The sequence below is a fragment of the Falco naumanni genome, chromosome 4 (genome assembly GCF_017639655.2).
Source record: "Falco naumanni isolate bFalNau1 chromosome 4, bFalNau1.pat, whole genome shotgun sequence".
Lineage (NCBI taxonomy): Eukaryota > Metazoa > Chordata > Aves > Falconiformes > Falconidae > Falco > Falco naumanni.
The window spans coordinates 113,346,015-113,360,513 of NC_054057.1; the positions used below are offsets into that span (position 1 = coordinate 113,346,015).

A 14,499-nucleotide genomic window follows, 5' to 3' on the forward strand; every position below is an offset into this window, starting at 1 on the left:
TCGAAAGCAATTAAAAGGCTGAGCTTCATTTAATTGACAAAAAAGCAGGTTTGTCGTGCAGCTGAAATTCGTTGACATAGTCGGTACCGAAACTCGCGCTGGCTGTGAACGGGGTGAAATGGCAAAGGACCATCAGCCAGGCCCGAGGGAAGGCTCAAAGGCTGTACAAGCTAAAGAACAGCCAGGGAAGGGATTTTAGTCCGAGCCCAAGCGGGCAAAAGGAGATGACGTTAGTCCTGCTGCCTGCAGGTGTGTGGGAAAATCACCCTGAGGTGGGGGGGAACTCGAGAAAATTGCGTCCTAACGGAAGCACGGTATTACGGAAAGCTTTTTTTAGGGTAGAATACAGCTATAGCCTCGAGGACGGTCGGCACGCACACAGCCTGGACCGCCACCGTTCCCTAAGCAGCGGCTCGGCGCACGCCGACAGCGGTGACGGAGGACGAGCTTAAGGCAAAAAGCCCAAAGCAAACCCCTCAAAGGCCAGAACCGTTCTCAGGAACACAGGAGTTAAGCCTAAAAGCGGTTGAAAGCTGCCTCCTACCTCTTCCCCCTCCGACACCGGCACGTTTCCTCGCGATCCCTTTTCGCAAACAAAAGACGGATGCCTGCGGCATCAGCTTGGTCCCGAAGCACCACGATGCGCTTGCTGGCTTCACGCTCTCTTCTGACAAGGCTGACAGCTTCTCCGCACACGACAGCCGAGGCCCTGTGAAACACGAGGAAGGCAAACACCGGTAACGTCTCGCAGGGGTCAGGAGGAAGTCAGGATGCACTCCATTCGGAGCCCAACGCGTTACCCAAAGGAATAACCCCAGCAGAACAAGAGGCAGGAACGGTCGGCAGACAGGCAGACAACATGCACGGCAGCGATACCCACGTCAGACTTGCAGGGCGCTTCCAGTCAGCCCGCTGCCGCGGCTCAGGCCGGCGGCTGGGGGAAAGACAAAGCCCCGCGCAGAGCTGCGGCGGCTGCACGGGCAGCCCAGAGGCGGCGGGGGGGGCGGCAGGTCGCCGCGGGCCGACCCCTCCCTCTCCCGGGCCCCGCCAGGCCGCCACAAGTGGCGAGCACCGGGGCCGCCCCGCCGCCGCTCCTCGCCTCCGCGCTGAGGTAGCGGCGCAGCCCCGAGAGACAAAAAAAAAAAAAAAAAAAAAACCAGCCCAAAATAGGCAGCACCGTGAGGAGCCCGCTGACCGCCGTCGCTGCCGGGGAGACGAGAACGGCCGGCAGCCCCGCCGGTCCCGGGCCGGTCCCGGGCCGGGCCGCCCGCCTCAGCCCGCCCGCCGCCGGCACCAGGCGCTCCCCGCCGCGGCCGAGCGCCGGCCCGCCACATCCCCCCCCTCCCCGGCCCCCGCCCGCCCGCCCCGCCCGCCCGGCCGCCCTCAGGCCGAGCGCTCACCCAGCGCGCCGCCGCACGACCCGGCCCGAAAGTCTTCCAGGCTCCCGGCGAAGGCTCCGCACCGCCACGGGCGCGCCGGCGCGCCGCGCGGGCTGGAAATGAACCCCACTTCCGGGGCCGTCTGCGTAGCCCGTACGTGCGAGGCCGAAGCCCCGCCCCTAGGGGTCAAGCCGTTTCTGCGCACGGGAAAAAAGCGGAATTGCGTCATACGCATGCGACGCCGCCGGAGACCCCGCCCCCTTTGGCTTCAAGCCGGCACTGCGCATGCGCTGCCCTTAGTTTTGCCAGTAACCCTTCTGCGCATGCGCAGAACCGGCATTGCGTCATACGCATGCGACGCCGCCCCAAACCCCGCCCCCTTTGGCTTCAAGCCCGGTCTGCGCATGCGCTGCCCTTACTCTGCAGGGCGGCGCCACTGCTGCCGCCTGGCGAAAAAAAATGGGTACTGCAGCCGGCGCTACTGCTGCCGCCTGGCGAAAAAAATTGGGTACTGCAGCCAGCCTAGCTAACAGACCGCACCCTTTATTATACGAATGGAATCGAGAAGGGAACTCTGCCCACGGCCCGGCTTCACATCTCGCTGGATCAAGTTCTTCCAGTGAACATATTCAATTCCACCAGTCTAGAGATAAATATAAAAAAAAAAAAAAAAAAAGAAAAAACAAAAGAATCACTCGAGAGACAGGGCATACACTTTTTTTTTTCCTTATAAAAACACCAGCAACATTGCCTTAACGATAAAAGAGGCAATGAAACCTTTTCTTGTAAAATGCAAGGGCATTAAAGAGAAGGTAATTCGACAGACAATACATAAACCTCTCCCGCTCTTTCCCCACGTCTATTTGACATTCCTTTCCAAAAACTTTCTCGGGTGAACGTCTTTTGTCTTTGAGCAGTGCGACAGGCGGTTTGCAAACGGCACGAGTCTCTGCTTTTTAAAAATCAATTCAGACTCTGTAATCACTTTAGATGGGGCACTTTGTGTTTCAGAGAAACAAAACCAACGTTGAGTCTTTCCTTGAACGACACAGGCCCGTTCACCTTTACATCAGAGAAACAACGTATGTGGTTCCGATCTCTCAAGGAATCTTTATTTTCCAACAGACTGCACCGTCAAGATCAACCAAGCAGTTTCCTACCGTTTCGCCAGCGAGCAAGAGGACTGTCTCGAGACTAAGTTTCCTCGAACAAACACCGAAGGGATCTTCAAGACTCGGTCCAAACGGCTCCGTCACCGTGAAACCGTAGTCCCCTTCAGCTCCACACCGCTTCATTCTGGGAACGCCCCCTAGAAAAAAAAGAAACGGTTTATTCAGTGTAACGATTCGATTGGTATACAAGCCTTCAAGGCTCCCAAGACGAAGTCTAAGAGGGTCAGGACCGTGAATGTTTGTACTCGCAGTGAAGCTCAACATCTTATGCAACCCTCAGCCAAGACAAAGGTGAAAAACTCACCGGCGCCGAACGTTTCCTCATCTGTAAGCTGCCCATCCTTAGCATGCAGGACTCCAAATTCAAAATTCACAGGTCCCGGAGAAAGAAAACCAAAAACTACAGGACAAACAGACAATCAAACAAAAGACCTCAAACAAGGACTCCTCTAAGGACTGTTATATACATCTTTCGTATACGACCTACGCACGGCAACATACGCTTCGTGCCAGCTCCATTACATGCTCAAGTAGCAGATACCTCATACACTGCTTTCCATCACAGATTACGATTTTTTGATGACATTACTAAAGTTGGTCATCTATTAGTATGAGAGGTTATGCCAGTGCCTGAAATGATTTTCGATCTCAGACGTTGCACAGAAACGCCGCAGTTTTTCACTGCAATAAGCAATTGATAGCGAAGTCGGTATACGTCACCGAGCGAGTGCTAGGAGTGAAAAGTTTACATTTACCTCTTGCTCTTCGACAGCCAATAAATCCCGTAAACAAAACAACATCTTTAGCACACCGGTACCGAAGACACAGCGCAAACCCCCCCGTTAATGTACTCCTGTATTTGTTCCATTTCAAAGTAGCCACTTCAACTGATAAAGACAGCCGATTTTCTACCTGTAACTCTACTCCTCATTATTATCCTGCTACAGAAAGAAACAAACCGCTAGCATTTCTACGTAACGACTTATTTTTCCAGAAAAGAATAAAAAGCCACAACCGACCAACCAAAAAAAAAAAACCCAAACAGAAAACAAAACAAACAAAAAAAAAACCCCACTAAAAAAAAAAAAAAAAAACCCAAAAAACAACTCACCTCCTACCTTCTGTGTCCCAGGATGAAAAGTTTCCTTCGGGTTCTTCCCAAATTTGTCATGACCCACAGGACTGAAATGCAAATGAAATACTGCTTTAGAGGAGAGCAAGCATACACCTCGACATTAAACCATGAACTGGCTGCAGTCGGAATCGATTGCGAGAAGAATCGTTCAAAGAGCCTTGCTGACGTGGAATTTTTTGCGGAAGAGCCATTTATTTCCCGCACGACTAACCGCTGAGACTTCTTAAACTTCTTTCTGATTCTAAAAACAGAAACAACTAGGACCCTGCACGGAGATCACTTTTAAGCGTACCGTATTTACTATAGAAAGCACAGAACTTTATTCCCTCGTCCTTCGCTTCGGCTTTATACATAACTGTCGTGAGCGTTTTAGGAAGACTCAGTAACCTATCCTATTTCATAAGCTTCTCTTCCATCCCTTTGAAAACAACTCCAGGCACGTCAAATGAAAAACGAGCTGCTCGGCATCAGGCTCGTACCCCAAAGATCCACAAGCAAGATCAGCTGCCTCGCCCAACGGAAAGCCCTCACGTATAGCATTTCTTCCCAACTCGTGTTTCTACGTGACTGTCATTTTCGCCCATTTTTTTTCCCCTACCGTTAATTTCCGGAGCTGCGCAGCACGCCACGGAGTGCCAAAGGCAGTCTGTCTGAGGCACACCGAGCTGACACGGAGGTCACATCCGATGCGCCTTTCCATCATCGCTTACGCTAGGCCCCCACGCCGACAGGATCTCCTGTAGTTCCCTTCGAAAGCAATTAAAAGGCTGAGCTTCATTTAATTGACAAAAAAGCAGGTTTGTCGTGCAGCTGAAATTCGTTGACATAGTCGGTACCGAAACTCGCGCTGGCTGTGAACGGGGTGAAATGGCAAAGGACCATCAGCCAGGCCCGAGGGAAGGCTCAAAGGCTGTACAAGCTAAAGAACAGCCAGGGAAGGGATTTTAGTCCGAGCCCAAGCGGGCAAAAGGAGATGACGTTAGTCCTGCTGCCTGCAGGTGTGTGGGAAAATCACCCTGAGGTGGGGGGGGAACTCGAGAAAATTGCGTCCTAACGGAAGCACGGTATTACGGAAAGCTTTTTTTAGGGTAGAATACAGCTATAGCCTCGAGGACGCTCGGCACGCACACAGCCTGGACCGCCACCGCTCCCTAAGCAGCGGCTCGGCGCACGCCGACAGCGGTGACGGAGGACGAGCTTAAAGCAAAAAGCCCAAAGCAAACCCCTCAAAGGCCAGAACCGTTCTCAGGAACACAGGAGTTAAGCCTAAAAGCGGTTGAAAGCTGCCTCCTACCTCTTCCCCCTCCGACACCGGCACGTTTCCTCGCGATCCCTTTTCGCAAACAAAAGACGGATGCCTGCGGTCATCAGCTTGGTCCCGAAGCACCACGATGCGCTTGCTGGCTACACGCTCTCTTCTGACAAGGCTGACAGCTTCTCCGCACACGACAGCCGAAGCCCTGTGAAACACGAGGAAGGCAAACACCGGTAACGTCTCGCAGGGGTCAGGAGGAAGTCAGGATGCACTCCATTCGGAGCCCAACGCGTTACCCAAAGGAATAACCCCAGCAGAACAAGAGGCAGGAACGGTCGGCAGACAGGCAGACAACATGCACGGCAGCGATACCCACGTCAGACTTGCAGGGCGCTTCCAGTCAGCCCGCTGCCGCGGCTCAGGCCGGCGGCTGGGGGAAAGACAAAGCCCCGCGCAGAGCTGCGGCGGCTGCCCGGGCAGCCCAGAGGCGGCGGGGGGGGGCGGCAGGTCGCCGCGGGCCGACCCCTCCCTCTCCCGGGCCCCGCCAGGCCGCCACAAGTGGCGAGCACCGGGGCCGCCCCGCCGCCGCTCCTCGCCTCCGCGCTGAGGTAGCGGCGCAGCCCCGAGAGACAAAAAAAAAAAAAAAAAAAAAAACCAGCCCAAAATAGGCAGCACCGTGAGGAGCCCGCTGACCGCCGTCGCTGCCGGGGAGGACGAGAACGGCCGGCAGCCCCGCCGGTCCCGGGCCGGTCCCGGGCCGGGCCGCCCGCCTCAGCCCCGCCCGCCGCCGGCACCAGGCGCTCCCCGCCGCGGCCGAGCGCCGGCCCGCCACATCCCCCCCCCCCCCGGCCCGCTGCCCGCCCGGCCCCCGCCCGCCCGGCCGCCCTCAGGCCGAGCGCTCACCCAGCGTGCCGCCGCACGACCCGGCCCGAAAGTCTTCCAGGCTCCCGGCGAAGGCTCCGCACCGCCACGGGCGCGCCGGCGCGCCGCGCGGGCTGGAAATGAACCCCACTTCCGGGGCCGTCTGCGTAGCCCGTACGTGCGAGGCCGAAGCCCCGCCCCTAGGGGTCAAGCCGTTTCTGCGCGCGGGCAAAAGCGGAATTGCGTCATACGCATGCGACGCCGCCGGAGACCCCGCCCCCTTTGGCTTCAAGCCGGCACTGCGCATGCGCTGCCCTTAGTTTTGCCAGTACCCCTTCTGCGCATGCGCAGAAGCGGCATTGCGTCATACGCATGCGACGCCGCCGGAGACCCCGCCCCCTTTGGCTTCAAGCCGGCACTGCGCATGCGCTGCCCTTAGTTTTGCCAGTACCCCTTCTGCGCATGCGCAGAAGCGGCATTGCGTCATACGCACGCCGCGCCGCCCCAAACCACGCCCCCTTTGGCTTCAAGCCCGGTCTGCGCATGCGCTGCCCTTACTCTGCAGGGCGGCGCTACTGCTGCCGCCTGGCGAAAAAATTTCGGTACTGCAGCCAGTCTAGCTAACAGACTGCACCCTTTATTATACGAATGGAATCGAGAAGGGAACTCTGCCCACGGCCCGTTAGCAAGTTGCCCGCTTCACATCTCGCTGGATCAAGTTCTTCCAGTGAACATATTCAATTCGACCAGTCTAGAGAAAAAGAGAAAAAGAAAAAAAAAAAAAAAAAAGAAAAAACAAAAGAATCACTCGAGAGACAGGGCATACACTTTTTTTTTTCCTTATCAAAACACCAGCAACATTGTCCTTAACGATAAAAGAGGCAATGAAACCTTTTCTTGTAAAATGCAAGGGCATTAAAGAGAAGGTAATTCGACAGACAATACATAAACCTCTCCAGCTCTTTCCCCACGTCTATTTGACATTCCTTTCCAAAAACTTTCTCGGGTGAACGTCTTTTGTCTTTGAGCAGTGCGACAGGCGGTTTGCAAACGGCACGAGTCTCTGCTTTTTAAAAATCAATTCAGACTCTGTAATCACTTTAGATGGGGCACTTTGTGTTTCAGAGAAACAAAACCAACGTTGAGTCTTTCCTTGAACGACACAGGCCCGTTCACCTTTACATCAGAGAAACAACGTATGTGGTTCCGATCTCTCAAGGAATCTTTATTTTCCAACAGACTGCACCGTCAAGATCAACCAAGCAGTTTCCTACCGTTTCGCCAGCGAGCAAGAGGACTGTCTCGAGACTAAGTTTCCTCGAACAAACACCGAAGGGATCTTCAAGACTCGGTCCAAACGGCTCCGTCACCGTGAAATCGTAGTCCCCTTCAGCTCCACACCGCTTCATTCTGGGAACGCCCCCTAGAAAAAAAAGAAACGGTTTATTCAGTGTAACGATTCGATTGGTATACAAGCCTTCAAGGCTCCCAAGACGAAGTCTAAGAGGGTCAGGACCGTGAATGTTTGTACTCGCAGTGAAGCTCAGCATCTTATGCAACCCTCAGCCAAGACAAAGGTGAAAAACTCACCGGCGCCGAACGTTTCCTCATCTGTAAGCTGCCCATCCTTAGCATGCAGGACTCCAAATTCAAAATTCACAGGTCCCGGAGAAAGAAAACCAAAAACTACAGGACAAACAGACAATCAAACAAAAGACCTCAAACAAGGACTCCTCTAAGGACTGTTATATACATCTTTTGTATACGACCTACGCACGGCAACATACGCTTCGTACCAGCTCCATTACATGCTCAAGTAGCAGATACCTCATACACTGCTTTCCATCACAGATTACGATTTTTTGATGACATTACTAAAGTTGGTCATCTATTAGTATGAGAGGTTATGCCAGTGCCTGAAATGATTTTCGATCTCAGACGTTGCACAGAAACGCCGCAGTTTTTCACTGCGATAAGCAATTGATATCTAAGTCGGTATACGTCACCGAGCGAGTGCTAGGAGTGAAAAGTTTACATTTACCTCTTGCTCTTCGACAGCCAATAAATCCCGTAAACAAAACAACATCTTTAGCACACCGGTACCGAAGACACAGCGCAAACCCCCCCGTTAATGTACTCCTGTATTTGTTCAATTTCAAAGTAGCCACTTCAACTGATAAAGACAGCCGATTTTCTACCTGTAACTCTACTCCTCATTATTATCCTGCTACAGAAAGAAACAAACCGCTAGCATTTCTACGTAACGACTTATTTTTCCAGAAAAGAATAAAAAGCCACAACCGACCAACCAAAAAAAAAACCCAAACAGAAAACAAAACAAACAAAAAAAAAAACCCCACTCAAAAAAAAAAAAAACAAAACAAAAAAAAACAAACCAAAAAACAACTCGCCTCCTACCTTCTGTGTCCCAGGATGAAAAGTTTCCTTCGGGTTCTTCCCAAATTTGTCATGACCCACAGGACTGAAATGCAAATGAAATACTGCTTTAGAGGAGAGCAAGCATACACCTCGACATTAAACCATGAACTGGCTGTAGTCGGAATCGATTGCGAGAAGAATCGTTCAAAGAGCCTTGCTGCCGTGGAATTTTTTGCGGAAGAGCCATTTATTTCCCGCACGACTAACCGCTGAGACTTCTTAAACTTCTTTCTGATTTTAAAACAGAAACAACTAGGACCCTGCACGGAGATCACTTTTAAGCGTACCGTATTTACTATAGAAAGCACAGAACTTTATTCCCTCGTCCTTCGCTTCGGCTTTATACATAACTGTCGTGAGCGTTTTAGGAAGACTCAGTAACCTATCCTATTTCATAAGCTTCTCTTCCATCCCTTTGAAAACAACTCCAGGCACGTCAAATGAAAAACGAGCTGCTCGGCATCAGGCTCGTACCCCAAAGATCCACAAGCAAGATCAGCTGCCTCGCTCAACGGAAAGCCCTCACGTATAGCATTTCTTCCCAACTCGTGTTTCTACGTGACTGTCATTTTCGCCCATTTTTTTTCCCCTACCGTTAATTTCCGGAGCTGCGCAGCACGCCACGGAGTGCCAAAGGCAGTCTGTCTGAGGCACGCCGAGCTGACACGGAGGTCACATCCGATGCGCCTTTCCATCATCGCTTACGCTAGGCCACCACGCCGACAGGATCTCCTGTAGTTCCCTTCGAAAGCAATTAAAAGGCTGAGTTTCATTTAATTGACAAAAAAGCAGGTTTGTCGTGCAGCTGAAATTCGTTGACATAGTCGGTACCGAAACTCACGCTGGCTGTGAACGGGGTGAAATGGCAAAGGACCATCAGCCAGGCCCGAGGGAAGGCTCAAAGGCTGTACAAGCTAAAGAATAGCCAGGGAAGGGATTTTAGTCCGAGCCCAAGCGGGCAAAAGGAGATGACGTTAGTCCTGCTGCCTGCAGGTGTGTGGGAAAATCACCCTGAGGTGGGGGGGGAACTCGAGAAAATTGCGTCCTAACGGAAGCACGGTATTACGGAAAGCTTTTTTAAGGGTAGAATACAGCTATAGCCTCGAGGACGCTCGGCACGCACACAGCCTGGACCGCCACCGTTCCCTAAGCAGCGGCTCGGCGCACGCCGACAGCGGTGACGGAGGACGAGCTTAAGGCAAAAAGCCAAAAGCAAACCCCTCAAAGGCCAGAACCGTTCTCAGGAACACAGGAGTTAAGCCTAAAAGTGGTTGAAAGCTGCCTCCTACCTCTTCCCCCTCCGACACCGGCACGTTTCCTCGCGATCCCTTTTCGCAAACAAAAGACGGATGCCTGCGGTATCAGCTTGGTCCCGAAGCACCACGATGCGCTTGCTGGCTACACGCTCTCTTCTGACAAGGCTGACAGCTTCTCCGCACACGACAGCCGAGGCCCTGTGAAACACGAGGAAGGCAAACACCGGTAACGTCTCGCAGGGGTCAGGAGGAAGTCAGGATGCACTCCATTCGGAGCCCAACGCGTTACCCAAAGGAATAACCCCAGCAGAACAAGAGGCAGGAACGGTCGGTAGACAGGCAGACAACATGCACGGCAGCGATACCCACGTCAGACTTGCAGGGCGCTTCCAGTCAGCCCGCTGCCGCGGCTCAGGCCGGCGGCTGGGGGAAAGACAAAGCCCCGCGCAGAGCTGCGGCGGCTGCCCGGGCAGCCCAGAGGCGGCGGGGGGGGGCGGCAGGTCGCCGCGGGCCGACCCCACCCACACCCCGGGCCCCCCCAGGCCGCCACAAGTGGCGCCCACCGGGGCCGCCCCGCCGCCCCTCCTCGCCTCCGCGCTGAGGTAGCGGCGCAGCCCCCAGACACAAAAAAAAAAAAAAAAAAAAAAAACCAGCCCCAAAATAGGCAGCACCGTGAGGAGCCCGCTGACCACCGTCGCTGCCGGGGAGGCGAGAACGGCCGGCAGCCCCGCCGGTCCCCGGGCCGGGGCCGCCCGCCTCAGCCCGCCCCGCCGCCGGCACCAGGCGCTCCCCGCCGCGGCCGAGCGCCGGCCCGCCACATCCCCCCCCCCCCCCCCGGCCGCTGCCCGCCGGCCCCCCGCCCGCCCGGCCGCCCTCAGGCCGAGCGCTCACCCAGCGTGCCGCCGCACGACCCGGCCCGAAAGTCTTCCAGGCTCCCGGCGAAGGCTCCGCACCGCCACGGGCGCGCCGGCGCGCCGCGCGGGCTGGAAATGAACCCCACTTCCGGGGCCGTCTGCGTAGCCCGTACGTGCGAGGCCGAAGCCCCCGCCCCTAGGGGTCAAGCCGTTTCTGCGCGCGGGCCAAAAGCGGAATTGCGTCATACGCATGCGACGCCGCCGGAGACCCCGCCCCCTTTGGCTTCAAGCCGGCACTGCGCATGCGCTGCCCTTAGTTTTGCCAGTACCCCTTCTGCGCATGCGCAGAAGCGGCATTGCGTCATACGCATGCGACGCCGCCGGAGACCCCGCCCCCTTTGGCTTCAAGCCGGCACTGCGCATGCGCTGCCCTTAGTTTTGCCAGTACCCCTTCTGCGCATGCGCAGAAGCGGCATTGCGTCATACGCACGCAGCGCCGCCCCCAAACCCCGCCCCCTTTGGCTTCAAGCCCGGTCCTGCGCATGCGCTGCCCTTACTCTGCAGGGCGGCGCAACTGCTGCCGCCTGGCGAAAAAATTTCGGTACTGCAGCCAGTCTAGCTAACAGACTGCACCCTTTATTATACGAATGGAATCGAGAAGGGAACTCTGCCCACGGCCCGTTAGCAAGTTGCCCGGCTTCACATCTCGCTGGATCAAGTTCTTCCAGTGAACATATTCAATTCGACCAGTCTAGAGAAAAGAGAAAAAAGAAAAAAAAAAAAAAAAAAAGAAAAAACAAAAGAATCACTCGAGAGACAGGGCATACACTTTTTTTTTCCTTATCAAAACACCAGCAACATTGTCTTAACGATAAAAGAGGCAATGAAACCTTTTCTTGTAAAATGTAAGGGCATTAAAGAGAAGGTAATTCGACAGACAATACATAAACCTCTCCAGCTCTTTCCCCACGTCTATTTGACATTCCTTTCCAAAAACTTTCTCGGGTGAACGTCTTTTGTCTTTGAGCAGTGCGACAGGCGGTTTGCAAACGGCACGAGTCTCTGCTTTTTTAAAAATCAATTCAGACTCTGTAATCACTTTAGATGGGGCACTTTGTGTTTCAGAGAAACAAAACCAACGTTGAGTCTTTCTTGAACGACACAGGCCCGTTCACCTTTACATCAGAGAAAACAACGTATGTGGTTCCGATCTCTCAAGGAATCTTTATTTTCCAACAGACTGCACCGTCAAGATCAACCAAGCAGTTTCCTACCGTTTCGCCAGCGAGCAAGAGGACTGTCTCGAGACTAAGTTTCCTTGAACAAACACCGAAGGGATCTTCAAGACTCGGTCCAAATGGCTCCGTCACCGTGAAATCGTAGTCCCCTTCAGCTCCACACCGCTTCATTCTGGGAACGCCCCCTAGAAAAAAAAAGAAACGGTTTATTCAGTGTAACGATTCGATTGGTATACAAGCCTTCAAGGCTCCCAAGACGAAGTCTAAGAGGGTCAGGACCGTGAATGTTTGTACTCGCAGTGAAGCTCAACATCTTATGCAACCCTCAGCCAAGACAAAGGTGAAAAACTCACCGGCGCCGAACGTTTCCTCATCTGTAAGCTGCCCATCCTTAGCATGCAGGACTCCAAATTCAAAATTCACAGGTCCCGGAGAAAGAAAACCAAAAACTACAGGACAAACAGACAATCAAACAAAAGACCTCAAACAAGGACTCCTCTAAGGACTGTTATATACATCTTTTGTATACGACCTACGCACGGCAACATACGCTTCGTACCAGCTCCATTACATGCTCAAGTAGCAGATACCTCATACACTGCTTTCCATCACAGATTACGATTTTTTGATGACATTACTAAAGTTGGTCATCTATTAGTATGAGAGGTTATGCCAGTGCCTGAAATGATTTTCGATCTCAGACGTTGCACAGAAACGCCGCAGTTTTTCACTGCGATAAGCAATTGATATCTAAGTCGGTATACGTCACCGAGCGAGTGCTAGGAGTGAAAAGTTTACATTTACCTCTTGCTCTTCGACAGCCAATAAATCCCGTAAACAAAACAACATCTTTAGCACACCGGTACCGAAGACACAGCGCAAACCCCCCCGTTAATGTACTCCTGTATTTGTTCAATTTCAAAGTAGCCACTTCAACTGATAAAGACAGCCGATTTTCTACCTGTAACTCTACTCCTCATTATTATCCTGCTACAGAAAGAAACAAACCGCTAGCATTTCTACGTAACGACTTATTTTTCCAGAAAAGAATAAAAAGCCACAACCGACCAACCAAAAAAAAACCCAAACACAAAACAAAACAAACAAAAAAAAAAAAACCCCACTCAAAAAAAAAAAAAAAAAAAAAACCCAAAAAACAACTCGCCTCCTACCTTCTGTGTCCCAGGATGAAAAGTTTCCTTCGGGTTCTTCCCAAATTTGTCATGACCCACAGGACTGAAATGCAAATGAAATACTGCTTTAGAGGAGAGCAAGCATACACCTCGACATTAAACCATGAACTGGCTGTAGTCGGAATCGATTGCGAGAAGAATCGTTCAAAGAGCCTTGCTGCCGTGGAATTTTTTGCGGAAGAGCCATTTATTTCCCGCACGACTAACCGCTGAGACTTCTTAAACTTCTTTCTGATTTTAAAACAGAAACAACTAGGACCCTGCACGGAGATCACTTTTAAGCGTACCAGTATTTACTATAGAAAGCACAGAACTTTATTCCCCTCGTCCTTCGCTTCGGCTTTATACATAACTGTCGTGAGCGTTTTAGGAAGACTCAGTAACCTATCCTATTTCATAAGCTTCTCTTCCATCCCTTTGAAAACAACTCCAGGCACGTCAACATGAAAAACGAGCTGCTCGGCATCAGGCTCGTACCCCAAAGATCCACAAGCAAGATCAGCTGCCTCGCTCAACGGAAAGCCCTCACGTATAGCATTTCTTCCCAACTCGTGTTTTCTACGTGACTGTCATTTTCGCCCATTTTTTTTCCCCTACCGTTAATTTCCGGAGCTGCGCAGCACGCCACGGAGTGCCAAAGGCAGTCTGTCTGAGGCACAGCCGAGCTGACACGGAGGTCACATCCGATGCGCCTTTCCATCATCGCTTACGCTAGGCCACCACGCCGACAGGATCTCCTGTAGTTCCCTTCGAAAGCAATTAAAAGGCTGAGTTTAATATAATTGACAAAAAAAGCAGGTTTGTCGTGCAGCTGAAATCCGTTGACATAGTCGGTACCCGAAACTCACGCTGCTGTGAACGGGGTGGAAATGGCAAAGGGACCATCAGCCAGGCCCGAGGGAAGGCTCAAAGAGGCTGTACAAGCTAAAGAATAGCCAGGGAAGGGATTTTAGTCCGAGCCCAAGCGGGCAAAAGGAGATGACGTTAGTCCTGCTGCCTGCAGGTGTGTGGGAAAATCACCCCTGAGGTGGGGGGGGAACTCGAGGAAAATTGCGGTCCTAAACGGAAGCACGGTATTAGGGAAAGCTTTTTTTAAGGGTAGAATACAGCTATAGCCTCGAGGACCCGCTCGGCACGCACACAGCCTGGACCGCCACCGTTCCCTAAGCAGCGGCCTCGGCGCACGCCAGACAGTCGGTGACGGAGGACGAGCTTTAAGGCAAAAAGCCAAAAGCAATACCCCTCAAAGCCCAAGAACCCCCGTTCCTCAGGAACACAGGAGTTAAGCCTAAAAGTGGTTGAAAGCTGCCTCCTACCTCTTCCCCCTCCGACACCGGCACGTTTCCTCGCGATCCCTTTTCGCAAACAAAAGACGGATGCCTGCGGTATCAGCTTGGTCCCGAAGCACCACGATGCGCTTGCTGGCTCACGCTCTCTTCTGACAAGGCTGACAGCTTTCCGCACTCTCTCACGCGCTCAAGCCGAGGCCCTGTGAGAAACTCACGAGGAAGGCAAACACCGGAAACGTCTCGCAGGGGTCAGGAGGAAGTCAGGATGCACTCCATCGGAGCCCAACGCGTTACCCAAAGGAATAACCCCAGCAGAACAAGAGGCAGGACGGTCGGCAGACAGGCAGACAACATGCACGGCAGCGATACCCACGTAAGACTTGCAGGGCGCTTCCAGTCAGCCGCTGCCGCGGCTCAGGCCGGCGGCT

The 14,499-nt window shown here is 53.1% G+C and overlaps 1 protein-coding gene and 2 long non-coding RNA genes across 3 annotated transcripts; all 3 read right to left on the reverse strand.

Annotated features, from left to right (window-relative positions):
• Window positions 1–7,463: 7,463 nt before the first annotated feature.
• LOC121087706 lies at window positions 7,464–7,871 on the reverse strand. Its single transcript, XR_005827707.1, has 3 exons — window positions 7,844–7,871; window positions 7,599–7,718; window positions 7,464–7,488 (listed from the first exon to the last, which is right to left on the reverse strand). It is a non-coding gene; the product is annotated as an uncharacterized LOC121087706 (long non-coding RNA).
• A 3,096-nt stretch (window positions 7,872–10,967) lies between these two features.
• LOC121087699 (casein kinase I-like) lies at window positions 10,968–12,008 on the reverse strand. Its single transcript, XM_040593015.1, has 3 exons — window positions 11,943–12,008; window positions 11,626–11,774; window positions 10,968–11,102 (listed from the first exon to the last, which is right to left on the reverse strand). The coding sequence occupies exons 2-3, from the start codon at window positions 11,758–11,760 to the stop codon at window positions 10,971–10,973; spliced, it is 267 nt and encodes an 88-aa protein (XP_040448949.1). The 5' UTR covers window positions 11,761–11,774; window positions 11,943–12,008; the 3' UTR covers window positions 10,968–10,970.
• A 5-nt stretch (window positions 12,009–12,013) lies between these two features.
• On the reverse strand, window positions 12,014–12,420 carry LOC121087707. The gene is made up of 3 exons (XR_005827708.1): window positions 12,394–12,420; window positions 12,149–12,268; window positions 12,014–12,038 (listed from the first exon to the last, which is right to left on the reverse strand). It is a non-coding gene; the product is annotated as an uncharacterized LOC121087707 (long non-coding RNA).
• Window positions 12,421–14,499: the final 2,079 nt, after the last annotated feature.

Coding starts and splice junctions, on each gene's coding strand:
- LOC121087699 (XM_040593015.1), bottom strand. CDS start 11,760: ATGAAGCGGTGTGGAGCTGAAGGGGACTACGATTTCACGGTGACGGAG. Junction 11,103..11,625: donor TCTTGCTCGCTGGCGAAACG/GTAGGAAACTGC, acceptor TCTTTTCTCTAG/ACTGGTCGAATTGAATATGT.